At 35.8% G+C, this 23,986-nt stretch overlaps 1 protein-coding gene across 2 annotated transcripts; it reads right to left on the minus strand.

Moving 5' to 3' along the window:
• Positions 1 to 1,627: 1,627 nt before the first annotated feature.
• On the minus strand, positions 1,628 to 23,700 carry NBN (nibrin). Of its 2 annotated transcripts, none has more exons than XM_085221381.1 (16): positions 23,461 to 23,700; positions 21,769 to 21,902; positions 21,065 to 21,210; positions 20,042 to 20,201; positions 18,496 to 18,599; positions 16,092 to 16,209; positions 15,630 to 15,820; positions 14,781 to 14,881; positions 12,199 to 12,337; positions 11,535 to 11,795; positions 10,845 to 11,277; positions 8,420 to 8,491; positions 6,751 to 6,906; positions 5,643 to 5,756; positions 4,692 to 4,741; positions 1,628 to 1,764 (listed from the first exon to the last, which is right to left on the minus strand). In XM_085221381.1, exons 1-16 carry the CDS (start codon positions 23,489 to 23,491, stop codon positions 1,734 to 1,736), a joined length of 2,241 nt encoding a protein of 746 aa, XP_085077507.1. In that variant the 5' UTR covers positions 23,492 to 23,700; the 3' UTR covers positions 1,628 to 1,733. The 2 variants fall into 2 exon arrangements, with proteins under 2 accessions (XP_085077507.1, XP_085077506.1); XM_085221380.1 differs by having other exon boundaries at positions 8,402 to 8,491; positions 23,461 to 23,698.
• Positions 23,701 to 23,986: the final 286 nt, after the last annotated feature.

Consider the following 23,986-nt stretch of genomic DNA (forward strand, 5'->3'; position numbering starts at 1 on the left):
TTAGGCATTAGCTACACTTAAGTCTCTTAATATATTCCTAACTCTTAAGACAACAAAGAGCTCAAGAATTCAATTATCATCCTGTTCTCCCTCTTGAGACCAGCTCCTTTGTTTTCTCTTGGCCTGAATCTTCAAGATCAGAAAAATGACATTATTTAAAAAAGCAACAGCATTTATTTGGCTTCCCTGTCATGACCTGATCTGAAATTTTCAACTTTTTTCTTCTTTCATTGATGGAAAAACTCTTACAACCCTAAAAATCAGGGACGAAGCTTTACAAGCAGTATTTGGACAGCTGTTATCTACTGACATAAATGGAGGATGGAGTAAAGCTAAATCCTCTATTCTATTGAAAATAATGAGTAGTAATTGTTAGCTGAAAGAGGTGAGTGGTTCACGCTTCTCAACCTGAAGCATACTTCTTTTCTGTTAAATGAATTTTATATAAAAAAATATCCTGAGTAGCTCAGAAAGTAGAACTGATCATGTCCCTTGAAAGGAACAGCACTCTGCATTTATCAGTTAGCACAAGACTTACATCCAATTCCCTTAACTACAATGTTCTATTGCATTTTTAAAAAAATGAACACAAGTCTCATCGTTGTACTTGTGAAAATCATCAAATCTAGTCTTCCTCTCCATTTGTCTCAAGTTCTACTGCAAATGAAAACAATTTACAAATTCATACTCTGGAGAAATTAATAAGGCTCATTTGGCCACTCTGCACATAGTAGGGGGGTTGAAACTTGATGATCATTGTGGTCCTTTTCAACCGAGGCCATTCTGTGATGATTCTATGATGATTTTCATGTGATACCATAGGAAAGTATATAAACTCCTGTAAAATGACTGTCATCATGTAGCTTTTTAAGAACAATTTGTGTAAGGAAGAAACAACAGCCATTTTCAAACACAGTTCTTTCCTATTTGCAAACGAAAGGGAATAGGTGGAGAAAGAAACAATCTTTGCCTCTCTCCCCTCTCAAAGAAAAAAAAACAAAACTGAACTGCTTGTTGCTGTTGTAAAATTTTCCTGAGTTTACAGGACTGTTTCTAGCCCAGCTGTAGGATGTTGAAACAAATATTGACTATTTGAATACTGATAACGAGGCAAGATCTCTCATTTTTTAATACTAAAATTTGTTTCAATGTTTGCCATCACAAAAAATTGGTGTTTATCTATAAATTATCTGTTGTTACCAACTTCAAGAACAGGAAGAAGCTGGAGTTGATTAGTATTAAATTTGTTCCTGTGTAAATAAGAAAAATGTAAGGTTTGGTGTAACTTCTTTGTTTTGATTATGTCCTCTTCAAAACTTTCACCGTAAGGCAAAAGTGATAATAGACAAAAAGCTAATTAATGAACAAGGCTTTCTAAAATTAAGAAAGCCTGATCCTAGCTTCCTTTCTTCCCGCTCTTATCCCCCCCACTTTCTCCAATAGTATTGACAAGTAAACATTAGAAAGAAGCTGTCTGAAATTAAATTCTAAATACATGCAGTATTTTCCTAAGCATTACTCTGAAACAAAAACATTAAGGTCTTGAATGTACAATCGTTGAAAGAAACTTCTCTTTTTCTGTAATAAAAGCAAGATTTAAAAAACAAATCATACAATAACAGATAGCTCAGATAGTCATACATGTGTATGTATTACATGCTGTAACCAGCCAACACATCAGTGGAGCAGAAACCATATTTTGATACAGAATTGCTGTAAGTTCAGATCACAATTTATCTTCTCCTTTTCACGTTGGGATCATATCTGCAACAAAAAAGAAGTTGTCACAAATAAGCATGGCTCCATGATATTTAAATTTAAGAATGTAATGCAAATGATTTTATTATACAATTACAACTAGGGATTAGGCAACGTTCAGTCCTTTCCCAAACTGCACTTCTGTGATTAATTATTGTTGCTACAATTTGACTGAAGAATGGAGAAGTTAAACCTGTGCATGAACTGAAGGTAATACTCTTCCCTGGCTCCTTTCCTAGCTACTCAAAATCTTTCTGTCTATCCCACACATAAGCAAGATTCTTCAAGCCTGTAAAGTATCAGTATATAACTGATCTATATATAACACCTTGCAAAAAAATCCAGAGGCCAGGGGTGGTAGAGTACTGTACGTTCAAAGCAATCTACATCTGGCCAAAACTCACTCAGCAAAAATCCTTCTATTGCCTCCTACACCCATAGAGCAACTCCCTGTTTGTTTTATCTTCTTTATATAGCTTCTGATTGACTTCTAGTTACCAGTATCTACTTTTTGGAAAAAAAATAGTTTTCCAAGTTACAGCAATATATTTATATATTCCACCCCTTGGCTTTCTTTTTCTCCATTTGTGCTTCACTTCCCCAAATCCCACGTCCCTTCTTTGAAATTCTGATATGATTGGTACTCACGCGTGAATAGCTTATGGACACAACAAATGATCAGGCAGTTTTACTTCCACTAATTCTGAGCTCATTCATCAGGACTTTTTTTGCTTAGGCAGGAAAATGTCACAACTTCTGAGCCAAATTACATCACCGTATAATTACAAACCTATTATAGAAGTTACTGCTCTAACACATGAAGTGTGCATCCTTTGAAAGCAACGCTCTATTATTAACTATTAATGAACAACATAACCTGTTAATACTGTAAGCTTTTCTGAATGGTTTGTACACATGTTGATATTCAGTATGATGTCATTTTGACAATCATTTGGACAAACACCACTTTCTTCACAATCTATACTTTTCTACCAAAATGTACAGTTTTTAGTATTTGTCAAATGCACGTCAGGTCAGAAGACACACAGTGGTTTCTTGCTTCTTCACATAAAAATAAGAAAATAATTAAAGCTTTGCTGACCAAAATGAGACCCTTATACTCAATCTCATGTGACTTCATTGCTACAACATTATTACAAATCAATTATAACATTTAAGGATGTCCTGGACACCAAAACATATTTAGAGGTCTTGAAGAACCAATAAAATCAAAGGAGACATTTCATGGTGTCCTGATAGCAGGATTCTAGCTTCCACCCCATCTGAGACTGTTTATGGAGAAGATGACACTGACCATCACAAACACCTTTCTATTTAATCCCCCATCTCATCTTCAGTCATTTTTCATGCTAAATGAATCCTGGATGATGTTTTCCAAACAGAATGAAATCAAACAGTATTTCTGAGAAAGGAAACTCTACAGTGCCTGTGGCCTGGACCAGAAAGAAAGCTACAAAGATTCCATTGCTGGCATAAATGTACAAAGAAACAAAAGGCTTTGCTGGGAAAAGAGAATGAAGAGCACAGAGGGGTGTTACCAAGCCTAATAAATTTATTTGTAATCTTAGCAGAAAGACATTTCCTTCCCTTCTGCCTGAATCAAAAGTAGATGAAGGTACAGATTTTCTTTCCAACTCATCTTTACCTTGAAGCACGACTGTTGCTAATTTCATCTTCAAATGCAATTTTCAGGGGAAATTGCAGCTGTTAACATTAGCATCACACCAACCAGTTTTGCTCAGGATTAAGGACAAAATTAGAAGTAGGTTATGATCTGCTGAACATTAAATTATGTGTTTGAGTATTTTTTGGAAACTTCGGTACATGCTGCTATCCCAAATAAATTGGAACTAAGGTCAAAACTGTTCTAAGCATGAATGCATGTGAATTATCTAAGCTTCCACTGCTTTTGAAAGGTTCAAATTAATCAAGATACTTCAGATCAGTTAATTTTCTAGCACAGCAATCAAGCTGCACCATGTATTTATTTAAATGTATTCATAATTGTCATGCATTTAAATGTACTGCAGACATAAAACCTGGATAAAATAGCAAACTTGGCCTAGAACATCTGGAAAGCAGTTATAGATCATTAAAATTTAAGGTGAGAGTTGAAAGTGACCAGACAAGAAATCAATTGAATAAGATGATTTTCCATGCTCTTTCAAAAGAGAGATGAGGAAAAGTGGTAAGCAACTGAAACAAGGGTTAATGGAAGAAAACCACTGATACAATGAATTATGCCAAAAAGCTCAGGAAATATAACACTTAGATGTATTTATACATTGTTAAGGTTTTGGGAGTCATTACCTCAAAGGTTAAAAAAGATCATTCTGATGATCACTTCTTTCACAGAAATATCATTCCATTGCTTTAGTTCCCTAAGCACAAGATAGACAAGTACCATGGCTAGCACTGAAGTCACAAACTCCAGAACTTTTTCTTAGGAATTCTGATGACCGGCTTAAATCTAACACTAAGCTGTTTCATCAGGCAAACACTAATGGTACAGAGCTTGACTCTGGAAATCTCTTCAAGCCTTTGTGAATAATCAATCAGAGAATCACACAATATCTTGAGGAGCTGAAAGGAACCCAAAAGGATCACCAAAAGTTCAACTTCTGGCTCCACACAGAACTAAGACATGAGACATGAAATGGCAACAGTCTCGTTTGAGAATGTTCTTTTAAAAATATTATGGTAATTCTGAAGTGGAAGTTTAAAGGAAAAAAAAAAAAACAAAAAACAACTGGAGTTGTAATTGAAAGTTACCTTGAGTATAATTCCATACATGGAAATACATAAGATTTGGAAAGAATAGGCAAAGAAATAGCCTTTTGCAGAACAGGCATTTGTCCATAAAAAAAGAGACATGATGAAAGATATATATTTTCTAAACATAAACCTCTTACCTAAAGAGATCATCAGCAAGCAATTCTTCCCTTGCACGTCGATTCTGTTCCTGAAGAAAACAGGATTTTTCAACACTGTATATTAAGGACTAACACATTTTTTCCATGCAAACTTAAGTTCATGATGGATAATATATTTCATTAGTCAAGGCTGGCTACTGATACCAACTAGCAGATCAGTTTGTGAATTGGTCAGAAATTGGCTTTCTGTTTTTCAAGGGATTACAGAAATAGGGGAAATTTTGTCTGATTACAGGGGTACAAGGGAAATTTTAATTAGCATTATCTACATCCAGGAAAAAAAAAAACAAATAAGCAATGGGATTTGATCAGGCGATGGAAACAAAGTATGGATCATCAGCAAGTATTTTTGAAGAAATTACTGGAAAATGAAAGTGCTGGTGAGTGCTGGCATAAAATTCTATGTAAAAAGGGAAAAAAAAGCATAAAACTTCCTAGTGCATTTCTTAGTATACTGCAACAGAATTTTACTAAGGTATTTTCTGTTCTGTTCAAGAGAACACAGAATATCAACTGTACATTGTAACAATTTAAACAAAGATTACTACACAAAAGTTCTTCCTGCCTCTCTGTCACATTTGTAGGAACCACAACTTCTCATCCAGCTTATTTTAGTTACTAAAAACAAAACAAAAAAAACTCTCTCATGTTACTGATTTTGATTTAAATCATCATTACCGACTATATGAATTCTTAATGTAAAATGCATTCAAATTATCAGCAAAAAAAACCCACAAAACTCAAGCCTTATCTCTGTCCTCTGGCTTTCACTAACGTTTCTAATGCACACGTAACAGCTAATTGGCTGAGCTTTATTTCAAAAGTAAAATTTCCAAGTATTTCAGAAATACTCACAAAAATACCACAGGTCAGTATGACCTTCAGGAGTGAAGTTTTGGTTCTGCTCATCTTTGAGAAAAAATTCCTTACCTCCAATTCTTCTCTTAACCATTCTTCTAGTTCTGAATTCTTTCTAGTTTGGTGAGCAACCAAATCTGATCCTCCAATAATGTATGGAAGTTGCCCAGCCCCTGGATAAGGGACCTGGAGACAATAAATTCTTAAAGTTACAATGCAAGGCAAGCATAATGCAGGAAAAAGTTCAGCAATTAAAGTCAGTCTTTCTCTGAATAACATTTATCAGACATTATACTTAAAAGAGACTGAAGAGAAAAAAGCATTTATTGCAAGCTACTGATTCCCTCCTTTTGCCAAAGGAAACAAAAAAAACCTGATACATATGATATACATTAAATGAAATCTGAAAACATTATAAACTGATTTTTACTGATAGAATCTATTTTACATCAAGATACATAAACATCTATTACAGAAGGATGGCAATGAAAATACTATCAGAAATTGAAAATATTTTCTAAAATGACTGCTTACTCACAGATAGCTGGAAGCTTCATTATTTGATGAACATTATTATATTTTATCGAAACGCAATTGCAGTGATTTTAAGCCATATATCCTCACTAGAAATATTTATGGCATATATATACAAATATATTTGTACTTATTTTTAATATAAATAGGTACTTTCACACTAAACGCTAATAATTTTCTTAAAGTTATCCTCAGGAGCCAAGCAAGCAATAGTCTTACAAAAGTAAGATACTAATTTCAGTTCCATTTAGAAATTCAAATATTATTTTCTAAAATGCAAGATTCAGAATCAGCATATTCTCTTTGGAGAAGTTTAATTGCAAACTTCTGGAGGTACAACGTCAAGTTACACTTTTACTAAGGTTACGTTAGGCATCACTTAGCAACTTAGAATAAAAGTAGCTGCTTGGAAGAAATTACGAGGACCTAAAGAATCTTTATCAACCCAGTACTTTCTGGTGAGTTAGAAAAATACTTGTTAATAATACGATATGATACTGAAACTGTTCAGTTTTCTGCGGTTATTGTCAATTCAAAAATATTCAGAATATTTTTTTTACAGTACTAAGGAACATTTCCACAGCAATAAGGAAATACTTCCAAACATTTTAAACAGTGCCATCTTGTGACTATTTCAAATACACACCTTTCTGAACGTTTTGAAGTTGTTCTGTCCCCTACATTTGGGATTTCTAACAGTAGGGCTGTTCGGTCTTGGACAGCTGACAACCAGTGATCGAAACTCAGTCAACAGAAGTTTGCTAGGAAGATGGCTGGACTCATCTTCAAGTTTGTTGTGGTTCTGATATGGGAAGAAAAAGAATGGAGCACTTTAAGCGTATAAAATGACATAAGATGTATCTCACACAGCCTTCTCGTATACTACCATCAGAGATTGATGCTATTTGAATTTATTTCTCCCATATTTACATCTGCTGAAAGCACAGGATTATTAAAAACTGCAGTCATGATCATGAGGTTAGTGCATCTTATTTTACTAGAATATCACAGAATAGCCAGGGTTGGAAGGGATCTCCAAGGATCATCAAGTTCCAACCCCCCTGCCACATGCAGGGCCACCAACCTCCCCATTTAATACTAGACCAGGCTGCCCAGGGCCCCATCCAGTCTGGCCTTGAACGCCTCTAGAGATGGGGCATTCACAGCCTCTCTGGGCAGCCTGTTCCAGCACCTCACCGCTCTCTCTGTAAAGAATTTACTATATATATATTATACAGTATAACATATATACTTTTCTTTCAAGCTATTATCTAAGAATTACTTCTCTCCTCCACTCTGCCTCTAACCTGGACTAATTAAATTGTTTAATGTAACAGAATATACATTGTTTATTCTAACAGAAGCTCCAAGGAAGAGTATGTTGAATGCCTTTGGCTCAATTCTTGCCTATAGATTTAATTTTAGACCAATTTTGTCACGATAAACTGAATCTGATATATGAAACAACTTTACCTTGTACATGCAAACACTCATCTGTCAGCAAATCTGCATGCATACTTTGCACCTTGGGGTTAGATCTATGTAGATTAAAAATGAAGTCTGGGTGGAAGACAAGTACACAGACTTACAATATCTTCAGGGACAGGTCTAGCCCAGATACAGCACTCTATTTCATTGTAATATAAGTTCCCTAATCTAAGATGTCCCTGCACTTTGGTATATCTGCACAGCATTCCCTTTTCTTGAATTGTACTGCATATCCACGCTAAAAAAAAAATAAATAAAATCCTGCTGCTTGTGGACTAACTGCACTCTTCTCTCTACAGAATCTTTCCATTTCTGATGCATTGCCATTCCCACCTATTCTCTTTCATTAATTCATCCTCCCACAGTAATCTCACCTATAACAGTATGCTACTTACTATTAACCAGTGTATGTTACATCAGTTTTCCCAATAGTCCATCTGTTTCATTTTAGTTCTGACCTCCTTAGAGCAGCCAAGGAGATCTCATTCTTGTCTGTCTTTAAGTAGTTACCTAACATAAACATCTGTACCAGTATTAACAACATTGAAAAGTGAATACAATTACACTAGGTTTATGTAATCTCAGTCATCTTAAATATCCATAAAAGACAACTTTATATAAACACAAACAACAGTTCTGCCTTTACAAAGTCATGAAATTGGCCCATACTATTCAAATTTACGTTTGATTACTTTCAGGAGTTCTATCTCCAGAGTTTCCTTATCCTAAATTATGATTTCCCAGTATTATGTTCTTAACAGCAAAATTTTTGTGTATTTTCTTAACAATTCTCAAAGTTTGAAACTTACAATAAATTTGTTTCTTACTGAGACCGATGATTCTTCCTTGATCTCACTTTTCTCTTCCCGAGTCAGAATTGATCCAACTTCATCTTTTCTCTATTGATTAAATGTTGGAATTAAACGTAAATTACAGTGCTATAAATTAGGTAAAATCACTTTCTGCCTTTTATTGTGGAATAAGCATGTTTAGATCAATAGAAATACATACAGGATAAATTGTAATGAAGCATGCTATACTTAGAAGATCATATGGTTTTACGTACACTGTAATAAATCTGGTTTGGGTTACCAATGAGGATTTTTTGCTGGCATGTTTTTTTTCTTACACAAGTAGCAAATGTTTTGTGCATGTCTTCAAAGTCCTGCCACATTCTACAAAATACTTTAAAAGCTTATGAATATAACAAACAGTGCAATTTTAAATTTCATTAAAGTGTGCGTGTGTAGAAAGTAAATTTCATTGCTAGGACAGGAAAGCATTCTGTTGGTTGCTTTCATCCCAAAGGTTAAATCAGTTTTGCTTCTTCTAAATGGCTTTCAGTGGTTGAAGGCAATCAGGTCAGCTTTAAGTACCCCATAGATTTTAAGCCAGTTATCCACATCATCTGTCTTGCCAGAAAGCAAAGTGTTTCTATGCTTAAAGAAAACAGGTAATGTGCCTGTGGGGCTTTATCATTCCTATTTCACAAAAAATATAATTTATCTGAAGAAAACAGGTCTTTGTTAATTAATCACAGAATCACAGAATGGTTTGGGTTGGAAGGCACCTTAAGATCACCTAATTCCAACCCCCTGCTATAGGCAGGGACACCTCCCTCTAGACCAGGCTGCTCACAGCCCTATCCCAGCTGGCCTTGAATGCTTCCAAGGAAAGGGCATCCAAGTCTATCAGAAGACTTTTTCTCAGCAAAAATTTAGTGTGCATAGTTAAAATAATAAAAGAACAATTTAGTTATACTTAAGAATTTTTTCTTCCCTTACGACTACACGATCAGATGAGCAGAACTTCTGAGATCATAAAAAAAGCCTAAGACTGCACCAAGCAACCATTTCAGAGTTTCAGTACAGTCAGACCCAACAGAAAGTACTTCCTCTCTAATATTATAAACCCAAAAACTAAGTAACAAGAAATAACTCTACAATCAGATTATTTCCTTGTCTTTAAAAACGTGCCAGCTATAAACATGAAAAAAAAAGTTTATAAAATTATACCTAAGCAAAATTCGAAGAAACAATTTCAAGCATCAGGAGAAGAGCACTAAGCTGGTATCAACTACGGAAGAATGATTGATAATGCTGTCTTACAAACTCCAGCTACTCAATTGTGCATTTATTTCTTACAGTATTTAAATACTGCTTAGACCATGTAGGAATTGGCTGGACAGAGAGCTTTAAAAGTTTTAAACTAGAAATCTTTTCTTTTTTCTTGTTACTGTTTTGGTTTGGTTTAGTTCCCCCTCCCCACTGAAGTGGCTGCTTTTCTACATTTCTCTTAGAAAAATATCTTATCCTGAAAAAGAAAATTGAAAAAAGGAATTATAAGCTACCAGATGATGAATATAATGTATCCTCTTCCTCTTCTCTAGCCTAGTTCGCTCCTCACAGGGCAATAACCATTTTCCATTAAATAGAAATGTTTAGATTAAAAAAGAAACTGAACTGCAATATGCTTTTAAAATTATGTACCTTTTAGATTAAATTTTAAGTTAAGTTTGCAGGGCTCATCAATTTGCAAACTGGGGAATGAATAAGGCATGAGAGTATTTACACTATGATGAAGCTACACAAATCTGAAGGCTGACATTTTGGAACTTCTGAAATTTGGCATCTGGTTACCAGATACAATCATGAGCCATATCTTACCCCCTGGCTCTTCTTTCAAGTGCTATGTTTTCAAAACTTTTGAACTACTTTCTAAAATGTGACACTGAGTCTGTCCACACTTTACCAGACATTCTGTATATACTGCTTAGTGGCACTATTTATTTTTAATGGGCATGAAGGGTTTGAATTGCCTCATGCAGGAATTCTAATCACCTCCCACATGTGACATCTAGAAATTCTGAGTTGAAAGATGTTGGATGACAGAAGAGGTCACCATGAAGTTTCTTCAAGAAATTCCTTACATAATTGCATATTATTTTAGCATCTATATTAGCATTACAATTAACACAACAACGCACGCCATGAGAAGTTACTGAACCACTGACATATTCTGCCATTCTGCTTGCACTACTTTGAGCAAAGAGAGGAAAAACTTCAGAATACAAGCAGTTTTCAATTCACAAGGAAACAATGTTAAAATTAAAAAGAAAAAAAAAAAAAAAGATTAGATACGTGTAAAGCTGCAATGTATGAACCATCTTCCTTATCCTTAAAGAAGCCATTTGCTTCCTTCAATCGCAGTCATAAACTTCAAGGTCAGGCATGTAAGAAGAATGTAACTTACCAACATTTCATTCTCCTCTCTCTGCTTTGTATTTCCTTCTTCTGTTCTGCTGCCTTTGGTTTCCAGACATCTCTTCTTTCGTTTATTGCTTTGAGCTTCCTGGTCACCATTTGCTGTTTGCTCTTCCCAGTCTAGGTCTCTGCTTTCAAACACCATCTCTAGCGTCTCTATATCTTCAGATACATCATCTAACTCCTTTCTTTTCTTTGGTGCAGGATTTTCACTAAAAGTAATTTTAGTGTCAGTTTTATCACTTGCTATTTCACCAGTTTCCCTTCCAAGCTGGATGTTATTTTTCTTTTGATGCTGTTCTTTTTCACTGCTCCACGTTGATGAAGCTGAGGATTCAGTGCACTTGGAAACAAGCAAAGGCCTTTTCTCCAGTTTTGCTAGTTTGGGTACAGATGTTTCTTCTCCTTCTTCAGCTCTTTCCCTTAGCCATAAAGTAATTACAAAATAAAAAATAAATTACAAAAATGTCTTTGAATATGATTAACTGCATCAGCAACATAACAGCTTCCTGAGGTTTCAATGATGGCACTGTGAATTTTGAGTGTAAATACTCCTGAGAAATAGCTTTCCCTTTTCAGAAGCTTTTCATTAACTCTGTTTTGAATAAAACTTACACCACTTGAGCTATGCAGGAACAGCAATAACATAAAAATATGAAAAGTAGTATCAAAAGCCTACCTTTTCCTAGCAACATGGAAGTAATTTGTAATTGAATTAGACTGCTGACGGGGAGTGCACTCTCTAGGTTTATCTTCTTCCAAAATTTTAGATGGAGATACTGGATGATTTTTTTGACTAAACCCAGATGTTCTGTTCACTTTAGATATCAATGTTCCTGTATTTGAAGTGCCACTTGTGCTAGGGTTCTCCTTTACAGCAGTTTGCTGGAAAGCCCCTTCTCTCCTCTTCGTCTGGGAAGTCTTCTTCTCTATCTCCATACTATAGCAGAGAGACAAAACATATGTATTAGGTGAACACACAAAAAGTTACCACTGATATACACTGCTGCATAATACTGCTCTTTAAAAACTCACTTGTACTTTGAATATAAACAGTGTATTTGTGCTAACAACTGATACTGTAAAATCTGCTGTAATATTTACTTTTCATTATCACAAAATGGCTTAAAAACTCCGAATACAATTAAGATTGTCAGCAACATCTACTTTCCTATTTATTAATCCATATTGTTACTTATCACTTGAAAGCAGAAATCAGCTCACTGCAGACAACTGACAGCAATTTACTAAGTGCCATTTTCAACACTGTGAAGTTCCTCTACTACAAAAGAGTGCTTTATTTGCAATTTTTAGCTCAGAAACTATTTTCATGCATACTTTACCATGTCTGCTCTTCAATTTCTGTATCAGCTACATATAATGCACTGTTATCTGCAGCAGCAGTGGGCATTATTGTTTCATCCACAGCCAAACTCTGAGAAATGGCTGGCCTCGCTCCTGATGCAGTACTTGCAGTTACAGCTGCAAGATCAACACAAGAGAAGAATCAAAAGATTAATATCCAATGTTTTTCTTTGCATGTAATATCACACAACCATCTTAACTAACGAGGTAAGACTTTTGGAAAATGGTATTCATAGAATCATAGAATTACTCAGGTTGAAAAAGACTTTCAAGATCATCAACCACAACCTAACCATGCTACCCTAACAACCCTCCGCTAAATCATGTCCCTGAGCACCACATCCAAATGGTTTTTAAACACATTCAGGGATGGTGACTCAACCACCTCCTGGGGAGCCTATGCATGCAGTTTTGATTTTAAAAAATCATGTAGATTTAGTCAAAACAAACAAACAAGTAAACAAACAAAAACCCAACTAGAAGAAACCAGGTTCTAAATGACTAAATTTTAGGGTTTGGTTTTGGTTAAATATTCTCCTGAATTAAGAAACAGAATTTTGCTTAAATAAGAATGAAGTACTATGGAAAACTACTTATTTTTATGGTCATGATATATAAATCAGGCAATGCATATTTTATGTCAGAGCACAAAGTCCACCATCTGTTTACATTTACTTTTTTACAATGATCTGTTAACAGCAATCATTATCCTAGAGATTATCCCTAAAAATACTAAACTCCTGTTTGTTATCAAAATATCTCACAGTAAACATCTTCTTTGGCCAACTGGCCATAACTAGGTCATCAAAGGAGTGCCTTATAGAACTGCTTACTGCTCTGTTTATTTACTTGCATTATTGTTCTGTAGGACGAAAAGAAATTTATATATACCATCTTTTATATTGTTTGCCCTTTCACTTCTCTTTGTCTTCTCTCAGACAAAGGATACTAAGGTCAACTATTTTAACATATATGCCACATCATTGTCCTTCCAAAGATTTTTATTTTTTTTTTAATTTATTTTTAACAACTTACCACTCAGCCCCTTACAATTTTCCTGCACCTCATTCTGTTAAGTCTATGCCAGCATTATCCCTTCTTTTGGATGACATGTTTTATACATGTATTTTTTCCTGCCACTGTAACCCATAGGGGAATAACTACAGAAACATCTAGGCCTCCTTCTTGAGCTTCCACACCTTAAATATTTTTACATGATTACTACAAGTTAGATGAGCAAGGTATTAGTATCTTGACATTCACTGTTGAGCCACAAAACTGGTGAGGGTTCTGGAACACAAGTCTTATGAGGAGCAGCTGAGGGAGCTGGGATTGTTTAGTCTGGAGAAGAGGAGGCTCAGGGGAGACCTCATTGCACTCTACAATTTCCTGAAGGGAGGTTGTGATGAGGAGGGGTAATTTATTTAATTTATTTAGCTATCTGATGTGCTAATAGCATTAAATTTAATGTGAGAATCCATTTATTTTGTGTTGTTTCCTAAACTTCACTGGATAGACAACAGACTACATATAAACCATTCATACAAGAACTCTAGTCAATCAAAACATTTATCAGGCCTCTGCCAGTATTGCTGCCATATCTTTCTCTCTTCAAAATACATTTCTGAATAAGAAATGCCCTTATATGTAAAGACAAATTCATGGTGTTTATTGAGTTAAACAACAACAACAACAAAAAAAACCAAAATCCTACACTTAAGTTCTAGGATTTACTACCTGATCTATCACTTTGTAGAAAAGAATAGAACCTAAAATTATTCCATGAAATTGTCAGAATTATCTGTAACAAACTGCACTGTAACAGTTTTGGAAGCAGCATGAAAAGAGAATTAGACCGAAAAAAATATAACCTGTCTCCCAAAGATTTTCACTGCTGTTCTATTGGCAAATATAACTTACGTTTCAAGACAAAAAATGAAATGTACATTCCCCATACTGTTACTTTAGCAAATGTGGCAATGCTGCCTCATTGTCTTGACTTGTTACTTTAAGATTAGGTTTGATTTTGAACTGGAAGTGGGGGTGGAGGGAATTTCCCTAAAGCAAATTCTTCTGCGTGCAAAAGAAAGCAAGCCTTTACAAATTAACTTAGTTCTTATTCTCTAGATTTCAAATGTCAACCTATTATAACTCATTACCCCTGTCTCTTCATAAAAGACAGAATAGTTTGGAATTCACAACTACTGTACACATTGATTTAGCAGTTACTAAAACTACCAACTTCAGAATGTTGTTTTAAAGTATCTTTCCTTGAAACGTCAAATAACTGCGCCTGTTTTTCCACTTTAACTTTAGAAGATAGGTCTTTTTTAATATTACATCTACACCTGTAGGTCACATCATTTTCAACGTAACTTATAGCAAACTGTTGAGAAAACATTTATCTTTTCAAGTTAGCATACATTTTTCATGCAGTATCATTCTATTTTAGTGGTACTGCAAAATAAAAGAACCTTGGCATTACTACCTGATGCCCTGTACAAAAAGAAATGCTGCTACTTTATTGCTGTTAACTTAGCACTACCCCTCTTCCAGTTACCTTTTTTATCAGGATGCCTCCGGGGGTTGCAGTATTTTTCTGTAGACATGAAGATAACTGCCAATCCAATTTCTGCTTCAGGAATAGCCCTGAGATTGTTGCTGTTAACATACAGAAAGTCAACACATAAGTTTCTCAGTTCAGGTACAAAGCTGAAGAGGCAAACAAGCACATGTATGTCAAGATACAAAATGCTCATCACACATTGCTACTGTACTACAGCCACGAGAAGAGCTTGAATATAAATGTTTTCTCTGTTTAGCAGGGAAATTCATGGTGACTAGACTTAATTATTAAATTAAGATTTGGGATTATGTTTTCTTTGCTTGTTTATTATAGTACTACAAAAATACTAACATCTACAAAACAGTAGCCTGCTCTCTCTCTCTGAAAAAATAATATATATCTATACAGAACACAAGCTGCGCTGCCTTTCACAGTCAATATATGCGGGTAGACAGACAGCAATGAGCCATGTGGCCTCAAAGTGCCCCGTATTTCATGGAAAACATGAAATATGTATGACTACTGAAAAAAGAATCAAAAATGATATATCCCCCATTTTTAGAATACATTCACTTTTAACTTTTTCTAAACAAGAGAAAGAGAGCTAGCCTTCTCTAATTTCAAACCAACTCAATGAGTAGAAAAGCCTCCAAAAAACCACCCGAATTCGTAACTGCCAAATCCTTTCTTTCCTGCTTCAAGAAATTTTAGTTACTGTGCGATGTATTAAAACAACGCCCGTGTAAGTATACTAGTGCATTCATACATATACAAATACAGTGACTAAAATCATTGCAGAAATTCTAAATAATCCCCTTCCTGTGCAAGAGAACAACTATTCACCTTTCCAAGACAGTCAGAATGGAATCAGTCCAGTTTCTCATGGACTCAGATCCTAGGATCTGAGAGTTTGTCATCCCAACATCAACAACACAAACTTCAGGAGAAACCAGTAAAGAAGTTTCCTTTCTTCCCTCCGTCATCAGTTTTGCTTCTCCTCCTCCAAGAATAACTGCTGGACCCAGTTTCTTGTGCTAAGAAAAGAATGCAATTAAAACAGTCTTAAAATACAGTCCGTTGAGAAGTATGCTAACCTACCAGCACAAATCTCATTGCTCATGTATTAATGCTGAAGTGATGTGTTTTGTTTCTCCTCCTGCATTTGATCTTAATTAGGCTGTTGTCTTCTAAAAAGATAAAATACACAGAAATCTTTCCTGATGGCCCCAGAATGAGTCTGAATCCAGAGAAAACAGAATATGCTTAGCTGTCCCCCAACATCTTTGCAGTGTAAAACCCAGTTACCTGCTCAGCAGTCAGAAATACAAAAGTTTTTCCACTGAATATTTTTTTCCTTTCAGGATGTCCAGATAAATCCATGTCATCAATACCAATGGAAGGCTCATCAACTGAAGGATAAAAGCTGTAAAAACCAAACATTAAAGTTACAAAATCGAGATTTTTGTATCAGTACTGATTGATAGTCCCTTCTGTTTTAGCTTAAAGCTGGGAAGTTAAAATACTTCACTGCTTTGTTTCTGGTAAAGCTTCTTATATAAATATTTCTTCAAAGGATTAAGAGAAAACAGAATCTCTCATTTCTCAGTATCTAAGCTTAGACCAACAGTTCCACTTACTTCAGTAAAAGAACAATTTTTGGAAAGTATTCAACATTCCAATCTTAAAACATCAACTACATCGACATTCTCCACTAACAATACTGACAAACTAGATTGCCATCTCATTCTGTGCTTGCCCAAACATATTGCTTCCACTACCATTCACTTGCGACAGCCACTCCTGTTTCTCTTGTATTGGATAGAGAACATCGTGTTCTACCATGCTGTGTGACAGCCTATTAATGTAACAGAAAATAAGCACTTTTTTTGCTGGTGGCATAGAAAACTGAACTGAACTCTGCAGCTTCTTAGTGTTTGTGAAGTACAAGGAAAATGATATTGTGCCTGGGGCTCAGATTAGGTAGAAGCGAAACCCTAATCTGACATTCTAACTTTTGTGATCTGTGATTTCAGCTCTAGTTAACGACAGCATGCACTCATCATAAAAAATGCCTCTAGAATAAAGACAAGCATTTTACTGATAATGCAACAGTATTTACAGGCTATCAGAGCCACACGTTCTCTGCTACAGCAAACTCAGCACACCACAGTAAAGGCATACACTCAAAAGGAGTGAGAGCATTGGTGCACAGTTTGTCCATGTGCTCTGGCAGAGCTTATAATGACTTATCATTACCCTGCTCACACATCCTGACTGCTGAAACGCAATCTCAGAATCTGATTTAACAGCTCAAGAAATGACATATACATGTGTATATACATACAAATGTATATGCCACAAAATTTTTCTTTTCCTAGCAAAGATTCTCAGATTTTAAGCAAGAAACACAATCCAAGAAATTCTGAAATCTTTAAGTCCCTGAAAAAAAAATTATGCACTACATTGGTATTTTCAACATCTGCAAACATTAAAATCACTCTCCTCAAACTCTGAGAATATCTGCAAAATTAAGGTGGAACACAATAAGCCTGTACATTTTCTACTGTATTCATATCCAGAATTCAAGGGTGATAGGCCAGAACAAACCAAAATAATTACTGTTAATTTTAAATGACACTCTTATGTTCTTCCAATTAATTCTTCAAGGTTCATGTACACAATTAAGAAACATGTACCTTTTCAAGGTACAAATAATGCAATACAGGCTCAGATGAAAGTCTCTCGTACAATAAAGGGATTATTTTATGCTTTTCTACATGGACCACAGAATGACCAAATGGCTATTACGATCTTTTGGACCCTTGGAATAAATGGAGTGACCAAAATAACAATTATTTATTCCATAGTAAAAATGCACTTTTCAAATTATTTCAACAGTATTTGATTCTCACTTTACTCTTTCTCAAAAAAAAAAAAAAAAAAGAAAAAAAAAATCTGTTATTTTGGTCAAGTTAACCTGCTTTGATCAAAATTTGCAAGCTCTTTTCTCACGTGACAAGTGACAGAATGCAAAAAACGATCTCAAGATGTGCCAAGGGAAGTTTATATTGGACATGAGAAGTAATTTTTTTAACTGAGAGAGTGCTCAAGCATTGAGACAGGCAGCCCAGCAAAGAGGTGGAATCCCTAACCCTGGGGGTATTCAATAGACAGGTAGATGTAGCACTGAGGAATATGTTTTAGTGATGGGATGTGGCAGGTCAGGTTGGATTGATGGTTGGACTTCATAATCTTGAAGGTCTTTTCCAATCTAAAGAATTTTACAAGTCTATGACTAAACTTATAATCTAAGTGTTTACTGGAAGAAATAATTTTTTATAATGAAATAAGGTTAATATGGTGTCTTTCACACAAATCTAATTTTCTTCATTTTAATCTATCAACTCCCAAAAGAGTTGCAGTGGTGCTTCAAACACATCACCATAGAGATTGCTATAGCAACCTTTCTGAAAACAAGTTCCTGTCTAGAGCTAGTAACATCTCTAAGCATATAATCAAATCCAAGAGCTCACCTTATAAGTCTAGATATGAGAAGAAAATTGCCTAAAGATTAAAACAGTAGGCATTCTTCCACAAATAAAGCTACTGTAATTCACATATTCTGCCAAGTATCAGCAGATAAGTGTGCAATTATTTGATTATCTAACTCACATAAAATTAACTCTGTGACATTGAAAGCAATACTTACTTTTCAGGAGTTGGCAATTGTTGCCTGGACTGAACAGCTTTCATTAATTCATTAAAAAACTCTGGTTTTACAATTGGTCGTCCACAAATCAAAGCACATATTGTCTGAGAAGAGAGAAGACACGTATTTAACATACAGAAGCAGCCTAACTAGAATACTTTCAACTGACTGTAGCTTTATAATATCTTAGATCACACAGACATCTGTACACATCAAATCACATCTGTGTGACATGAACAGCATCACACAGATATAACTGTACTTGATTTTGCTATGGAAAAAAATGTCAGTTTTACTTCTAACAGCACACCTTTTAGCTGCTGTCACTGAAATTATATATGGCAACTAATGAAAAATCAGCAAGTCTTCAGGAGAACTAAAGCTCCAGTACAGAAAGCAGTCACAGTATATTGTTGCTGTTGTTTGGTTGGTTGGTTTACTGTCTTTTTGTTTCTTTTTGTCTACAAAGTGACTAAATAAACATTAATACTCAATTTGTACCGTTATACTGGATATAACCAGTGAACTCGAAATTGTAAAGGCTAAACATTCTCCCCAAATACAGTGCACTTCTATGAAACTATCTGAAAGTTAACATAAAAAACTAAAGAAAGATGGTGACAAGCAAGATGAATACTACTAAAAACTCTGTCCTTCATTTAAAAGTAGAAAACATCAGTAACAATGTTAAAAAACAACAATACAGTATATACCAACCCCCAACCCTCTACATTAGACAAATACTTAAAATGATTAAAATCTAAGCAGATACTGTCTGATTAGACAGATTTATCTTACACGACTAGAATAATGTAAACTTTAATGTTTCTATTAACTTAGATGTGAAGTTACATAATCAGAAAGAAAAAAAATTGCACGGGCTCTCTCCAAAAGAGAATGATTTTTTTGTTGTTGTTCTTTTTTAACCATCCCAATACCATCAGTAGGCTGATGCTAGCTTTTCCTCCAAGTGAGCTCTCTGATCCTAATTACTGTACCGCTGTATGAAAGGCACAGTCAGGAGAGGGAGCTACAGTACAGTGGGAGGAGACTTAATATATTAATGAACTGTGGAACTGAATCAGTGAGAAATTTAACAAAGTAGTAAAAGATCAGAAAAAACAAACAAATGAAGAGAACAACTGCATACACAAAAGAACCAACCAACAAGGCCAACTTTTTTTAACGACAGATAGAATTTCCTACAAATGCTACAGCAACACTGAGAGGGAGGAAAAAAGATTTTTCTTCATTTCTCTAAATTTCTTAATTTTCAAATACAACTTTTTCCCCTGTTCCATTTTTATTTCATTTTAAAATGGCACTTAGGCCAGAGAGACACCTTTCTGTCCCCATCCTCTTCTCACCCCCTTAGTTAACCTTTTTTTTATTTTTTTCTGTTTTCTTTCCCTCCAACGTGTATCTCTTCATGAAGTTGGAAGAATTGACTTCACTGAGGAAAATGCTGTCTAACTAAAATAAAACAAAGTCTTGCCACAATCTTGAGCAGGTCTAGATTTCACATTAACAAGAAAACTCAACATACCTTAACAGTAACTTTTACTGATGCCATTATAAGGTGAGTACATTCTTTTGTCCATTCATTCACAACAAGCCCTCCGAGCTGCTGGATGACATCATTTAAAGCAGTTTTTTGAGCAACATCCAAACAAGAAGAGCAGACAACTAAAGATTCATATTCCACTCTGCAAAGAACAAGTAAAATGCTTTAGTAATTGTAATAGCACTATGATAAACAAAGCTGTCTTATGAATCACTTCTGTCTCACACAGAATTCCAATAAATAAATAAACAGACCCCTGTAATTCTTACACTGTGCTTTAAATTGTCCTGATGAAAGTAAATAACTGATTTTTATTGAGAAAAAGAAGCAGAATTTTGATTTGATGTTTCAAATGTTTATTCTTGAGACTTTTGATCTCAGGAAAGAGCGCACACCCTTATCGGAATCAGTGCTTGAAGAACACTGCAAGGTTTGAGAACCAGAAACACTGGATGAAATCCAGCATGTATTCCCAAAAGTAAGAAGTATGCTCAACAGAACAGCTCATTAACAGATTAATATTTGAAAGACATGAGTTTTGTTGAATGCAAGCTCAAGAAACTTTTTTCTGAGCCTGCTCTTACACTTGAACATACACCTACTGTTATTTGTAGATCGTCCATTTAAAATTACAGAATATCAAACTCTATGATTTGATTTGGTGTAGGCTACAAAGGAGAAAATATTTTTATAATCATATCAATCATGGAAGTCATGATGTGACACATCTTTTAAAACATCAGTGATAAATAAACTACATTTTTCTTAATAAATTAAAATAATTTCAAAATGAATTATTATAAAAATATATACTAAAAGAGGGTTCCAGAAGCAGGATGCAGAACACAGGAAAGTATTATTTGTTTCCTCTGCTTTCCAAAAACTCAACAGGCAAATTCCCTTAGTGTTCTATTACTCATCAAGTTGTATGATGTGCTAAAACACTCTTTTTGAAAGCTGTTATTTTCCACTTAGTAGTTTATTATCAATCTGAGTACCTCTTACCTATATTTGCTCTCAAAGACTCCAAAATTTACTCTGTCACCAGACTGCAAAGTCCTTGAAGTGCCACTCAATTTTGATCCATTAACAAAAGTACCATACTTGGAGGTGTCATTGATTGTTAACACAGGGACTGAAACAGACTGGCTCTGAAAATAAACATAAATAAGCCTTGGTAGTGCGTCAGAAACAGGTTACATAAATGAGATTCTGGCTGACTGGCTTCAAAATATCCAGAGAAATTGCAATATGTAATCAATACTGAAGTGCTGCCTGCCGATTCTCTTTGGAACATTTTTCTCTTCCACATTCCCCTAAACAAATACAGAATTAATGATGTGGAGTGTTCCAGAATCAAGTCCACAACAAAAAACACGGAAGCACTTTCCAGAACCAAGTTCTAAAGTTCTTCTACAAACTGAAATGTAATTGCATGATGTTCCTGCTTTGGTTACTTTAATACAAATTTCTAATCAATTTTCAATCTGAGATAAAAGGAATGCCCAAATAGGACCCTGAACCATTAGAACTATGTAAATGGATTTATCAGTCAACAGACGAGCAACCCAGGAGAGAAAAAAAAAATAAAAAAAATCAAGACTAAGAAAAGACAGAGTTCAATGGTTCTATACTCCTGCTGTACTGTCATGGTATTCTGAGTTAACAATGCTGTGTATTTTTAATGCAGTAAAATGCTGGCTACTTACATGGGTTGTTTCAGGACGACTTACTGTCAGAACTGCATGACTTCGACTGATTGATTGATCATCCTGAATTAAAATAGCACAATTTTTGCGTCCAACAACATAACTGCTACCAACCAAAAGTCGAAATGGCTCTCCTAAAAATAAACAAGAGATAGAAAAATATCAATTTACAAGAAACTCCAAAACACTCGAAGTTCATAGGATCAATTCAGAAGTTTGTAAAGTATTCAATCCTTGTCCATACCTTGTCACGTATCATTTATTAGCCTGACCACAATCATGCATTTAATTTTTAGACAAAATCTGTTTCTTCCTCTGTCTGTTATGAAAGGATAGCATTTCATAATTAAAACAAACAAAAAAAGCAGTAACAAAAGCACTGGTACTACATATTGCCTTACATATTACCTTCATATACATATGAATGTATGTATATTCATATCTGAATGTATGTGTATATATGTGTATTTATATTCATATACATACCTTACATATTACCTTCATATTACCTTAATACTACATATTACCTACATATTACCTTAATACTACATATTACCTACATACTACCTTACCTTATTTCTTTTATCTCGCATTACTTCTTCACAGAAGAAGCACAAAAACACAAACTTTACAGGTACATAACTTACTAACAGTATATAACTTAGGGACTAATTTAAGTGTTTCAGACAAAAATGCCTCCCTAAAGGATGCTGAAAGATCTGCATTGTAAATCAAGCAGATACTTAGTAAGTTTGGTCTCTGATCTATGCTGTAGCTTTTTGTCATCTAGATCACTTAAGAGTGCATGGCTCGAAGACATTCAAAAGGCATGGGTCACCTATGAGCAGTGATTCAGAAGTTTTTCTTGATAAAAATGAATGAATTAGAGATGAAATTCTAATACAAATAACTGTCCAAATAAGTAGAATGCAGAACTCATCATCCTGACTACAATGACGATAACAATGTTTTGGCTTTTGCTGGAGTGGTTTCCAGACAGTAAGAGATCAAACTCTGTTCATTTCAGTACAAATAGATAGTACTGTCACTAAGATACACACTAAGCATCCTTAAGTCACTACCAATGAAGCAAGAAAAAAAAAAAAAAAAGAGATAGAGCAGCGATGTGACTGCTTTTTATAAGAAAGAGAAAGCATTCGAGTGAAAAAGCTGTTTTTGCATTATGAAATACCCATCTTCAAAGTTGGTCAATAAATCATAACTCCTATGGATAAAGAAACTGAGGAACAACGGTGCAGTGATGACTGTCTGAAAATGCATTCAAAAAACACAAAGTTTCAAGCTCAGCACTCGGTCCTATCAAGTAAAAAAATACAAGTTACATCAAGTAAAAAAATAAAAGTCTATAAAAAGTCAGACATCGTCCCTGGAGGAAGAGACCGAGTGACCTCTGCCTCTCCAGGTCCCGCAGGGAAGCATCGCGCTGACTCCGCTGGCGGCAGCAACTGTGGGACGCATCGCCAGCACGTTTGCACTATCGCCAGCAACGATAACAGAACATGGCCTCCGCGATCGGGGTTCCAGTGAAAAAGGGAGCCCTCCGGTTACTGGAATGGAAAGCGAAAGTCGAGCCTCTAGGCGAGCAGCTTCCCAAGGAGGAGGTGGTAAGGGCCGGCCCGAGCCCAGGCGCCGGAGAGGCGCAGAAGGGCCCCAGACCCGCAGTACCCTCACCTTGTCCTGCGGCGGGCACCAGCTTCCACATCCTGAGACCGGCGGGAGCTCCGCGGTGAGGAGCTGCGGTTCCCCGGTGCTCCACGCCCTAGCGGCGACCGGGCCGGGAACCAAGAGCCGGTGTTTCTTTGCCGCCCACCCGGCTACCGCGCCCGGCCGTGCAGCAAGAACAGAGAGCGCCGCATGGCGGAGGGCGGGCGGCACAGCCCGTGCAGCCACTACAGCCGGCACCGGCGGGCATGCGCGGCGACACGAGGAGGGCTCGACCCGCCCCGCCTCAGTGAGGAGTGTGCTGCCAGGTGGATTTTGGTGGAATCTTAATTTGTGTAATAGAATCGTAGAATGGTTTGGGTCGGAAGGGACGTTTAAGATCATGTAGTTCCAATGCCCTGTTATAGGCAGGGTCACCTCCCTCTAGACCAGGTTGCTCACAGCTCCATCCAGCCTCGCCTTCAATGCTTCCAGGGAGGGGCATCCACAGCCTCACTGGGCAACCTGTTCCAGTGTCTCACCACCCTCACAGTAA

This window comes from Meleagris gallopavo, chromosome 3 (assembly GCF_905368555.1).
Source record: "Meleagris gallopavo chromosome 3, MGAL_WU_HG_1.1, whole genome shotgun sequence".
Taxonomy (NCBI): Eukaryota; Metazoa; Chordata; class Aves; order Galliformes; family Phasianidae; genus Meleagris; species Meleagris gallopavo.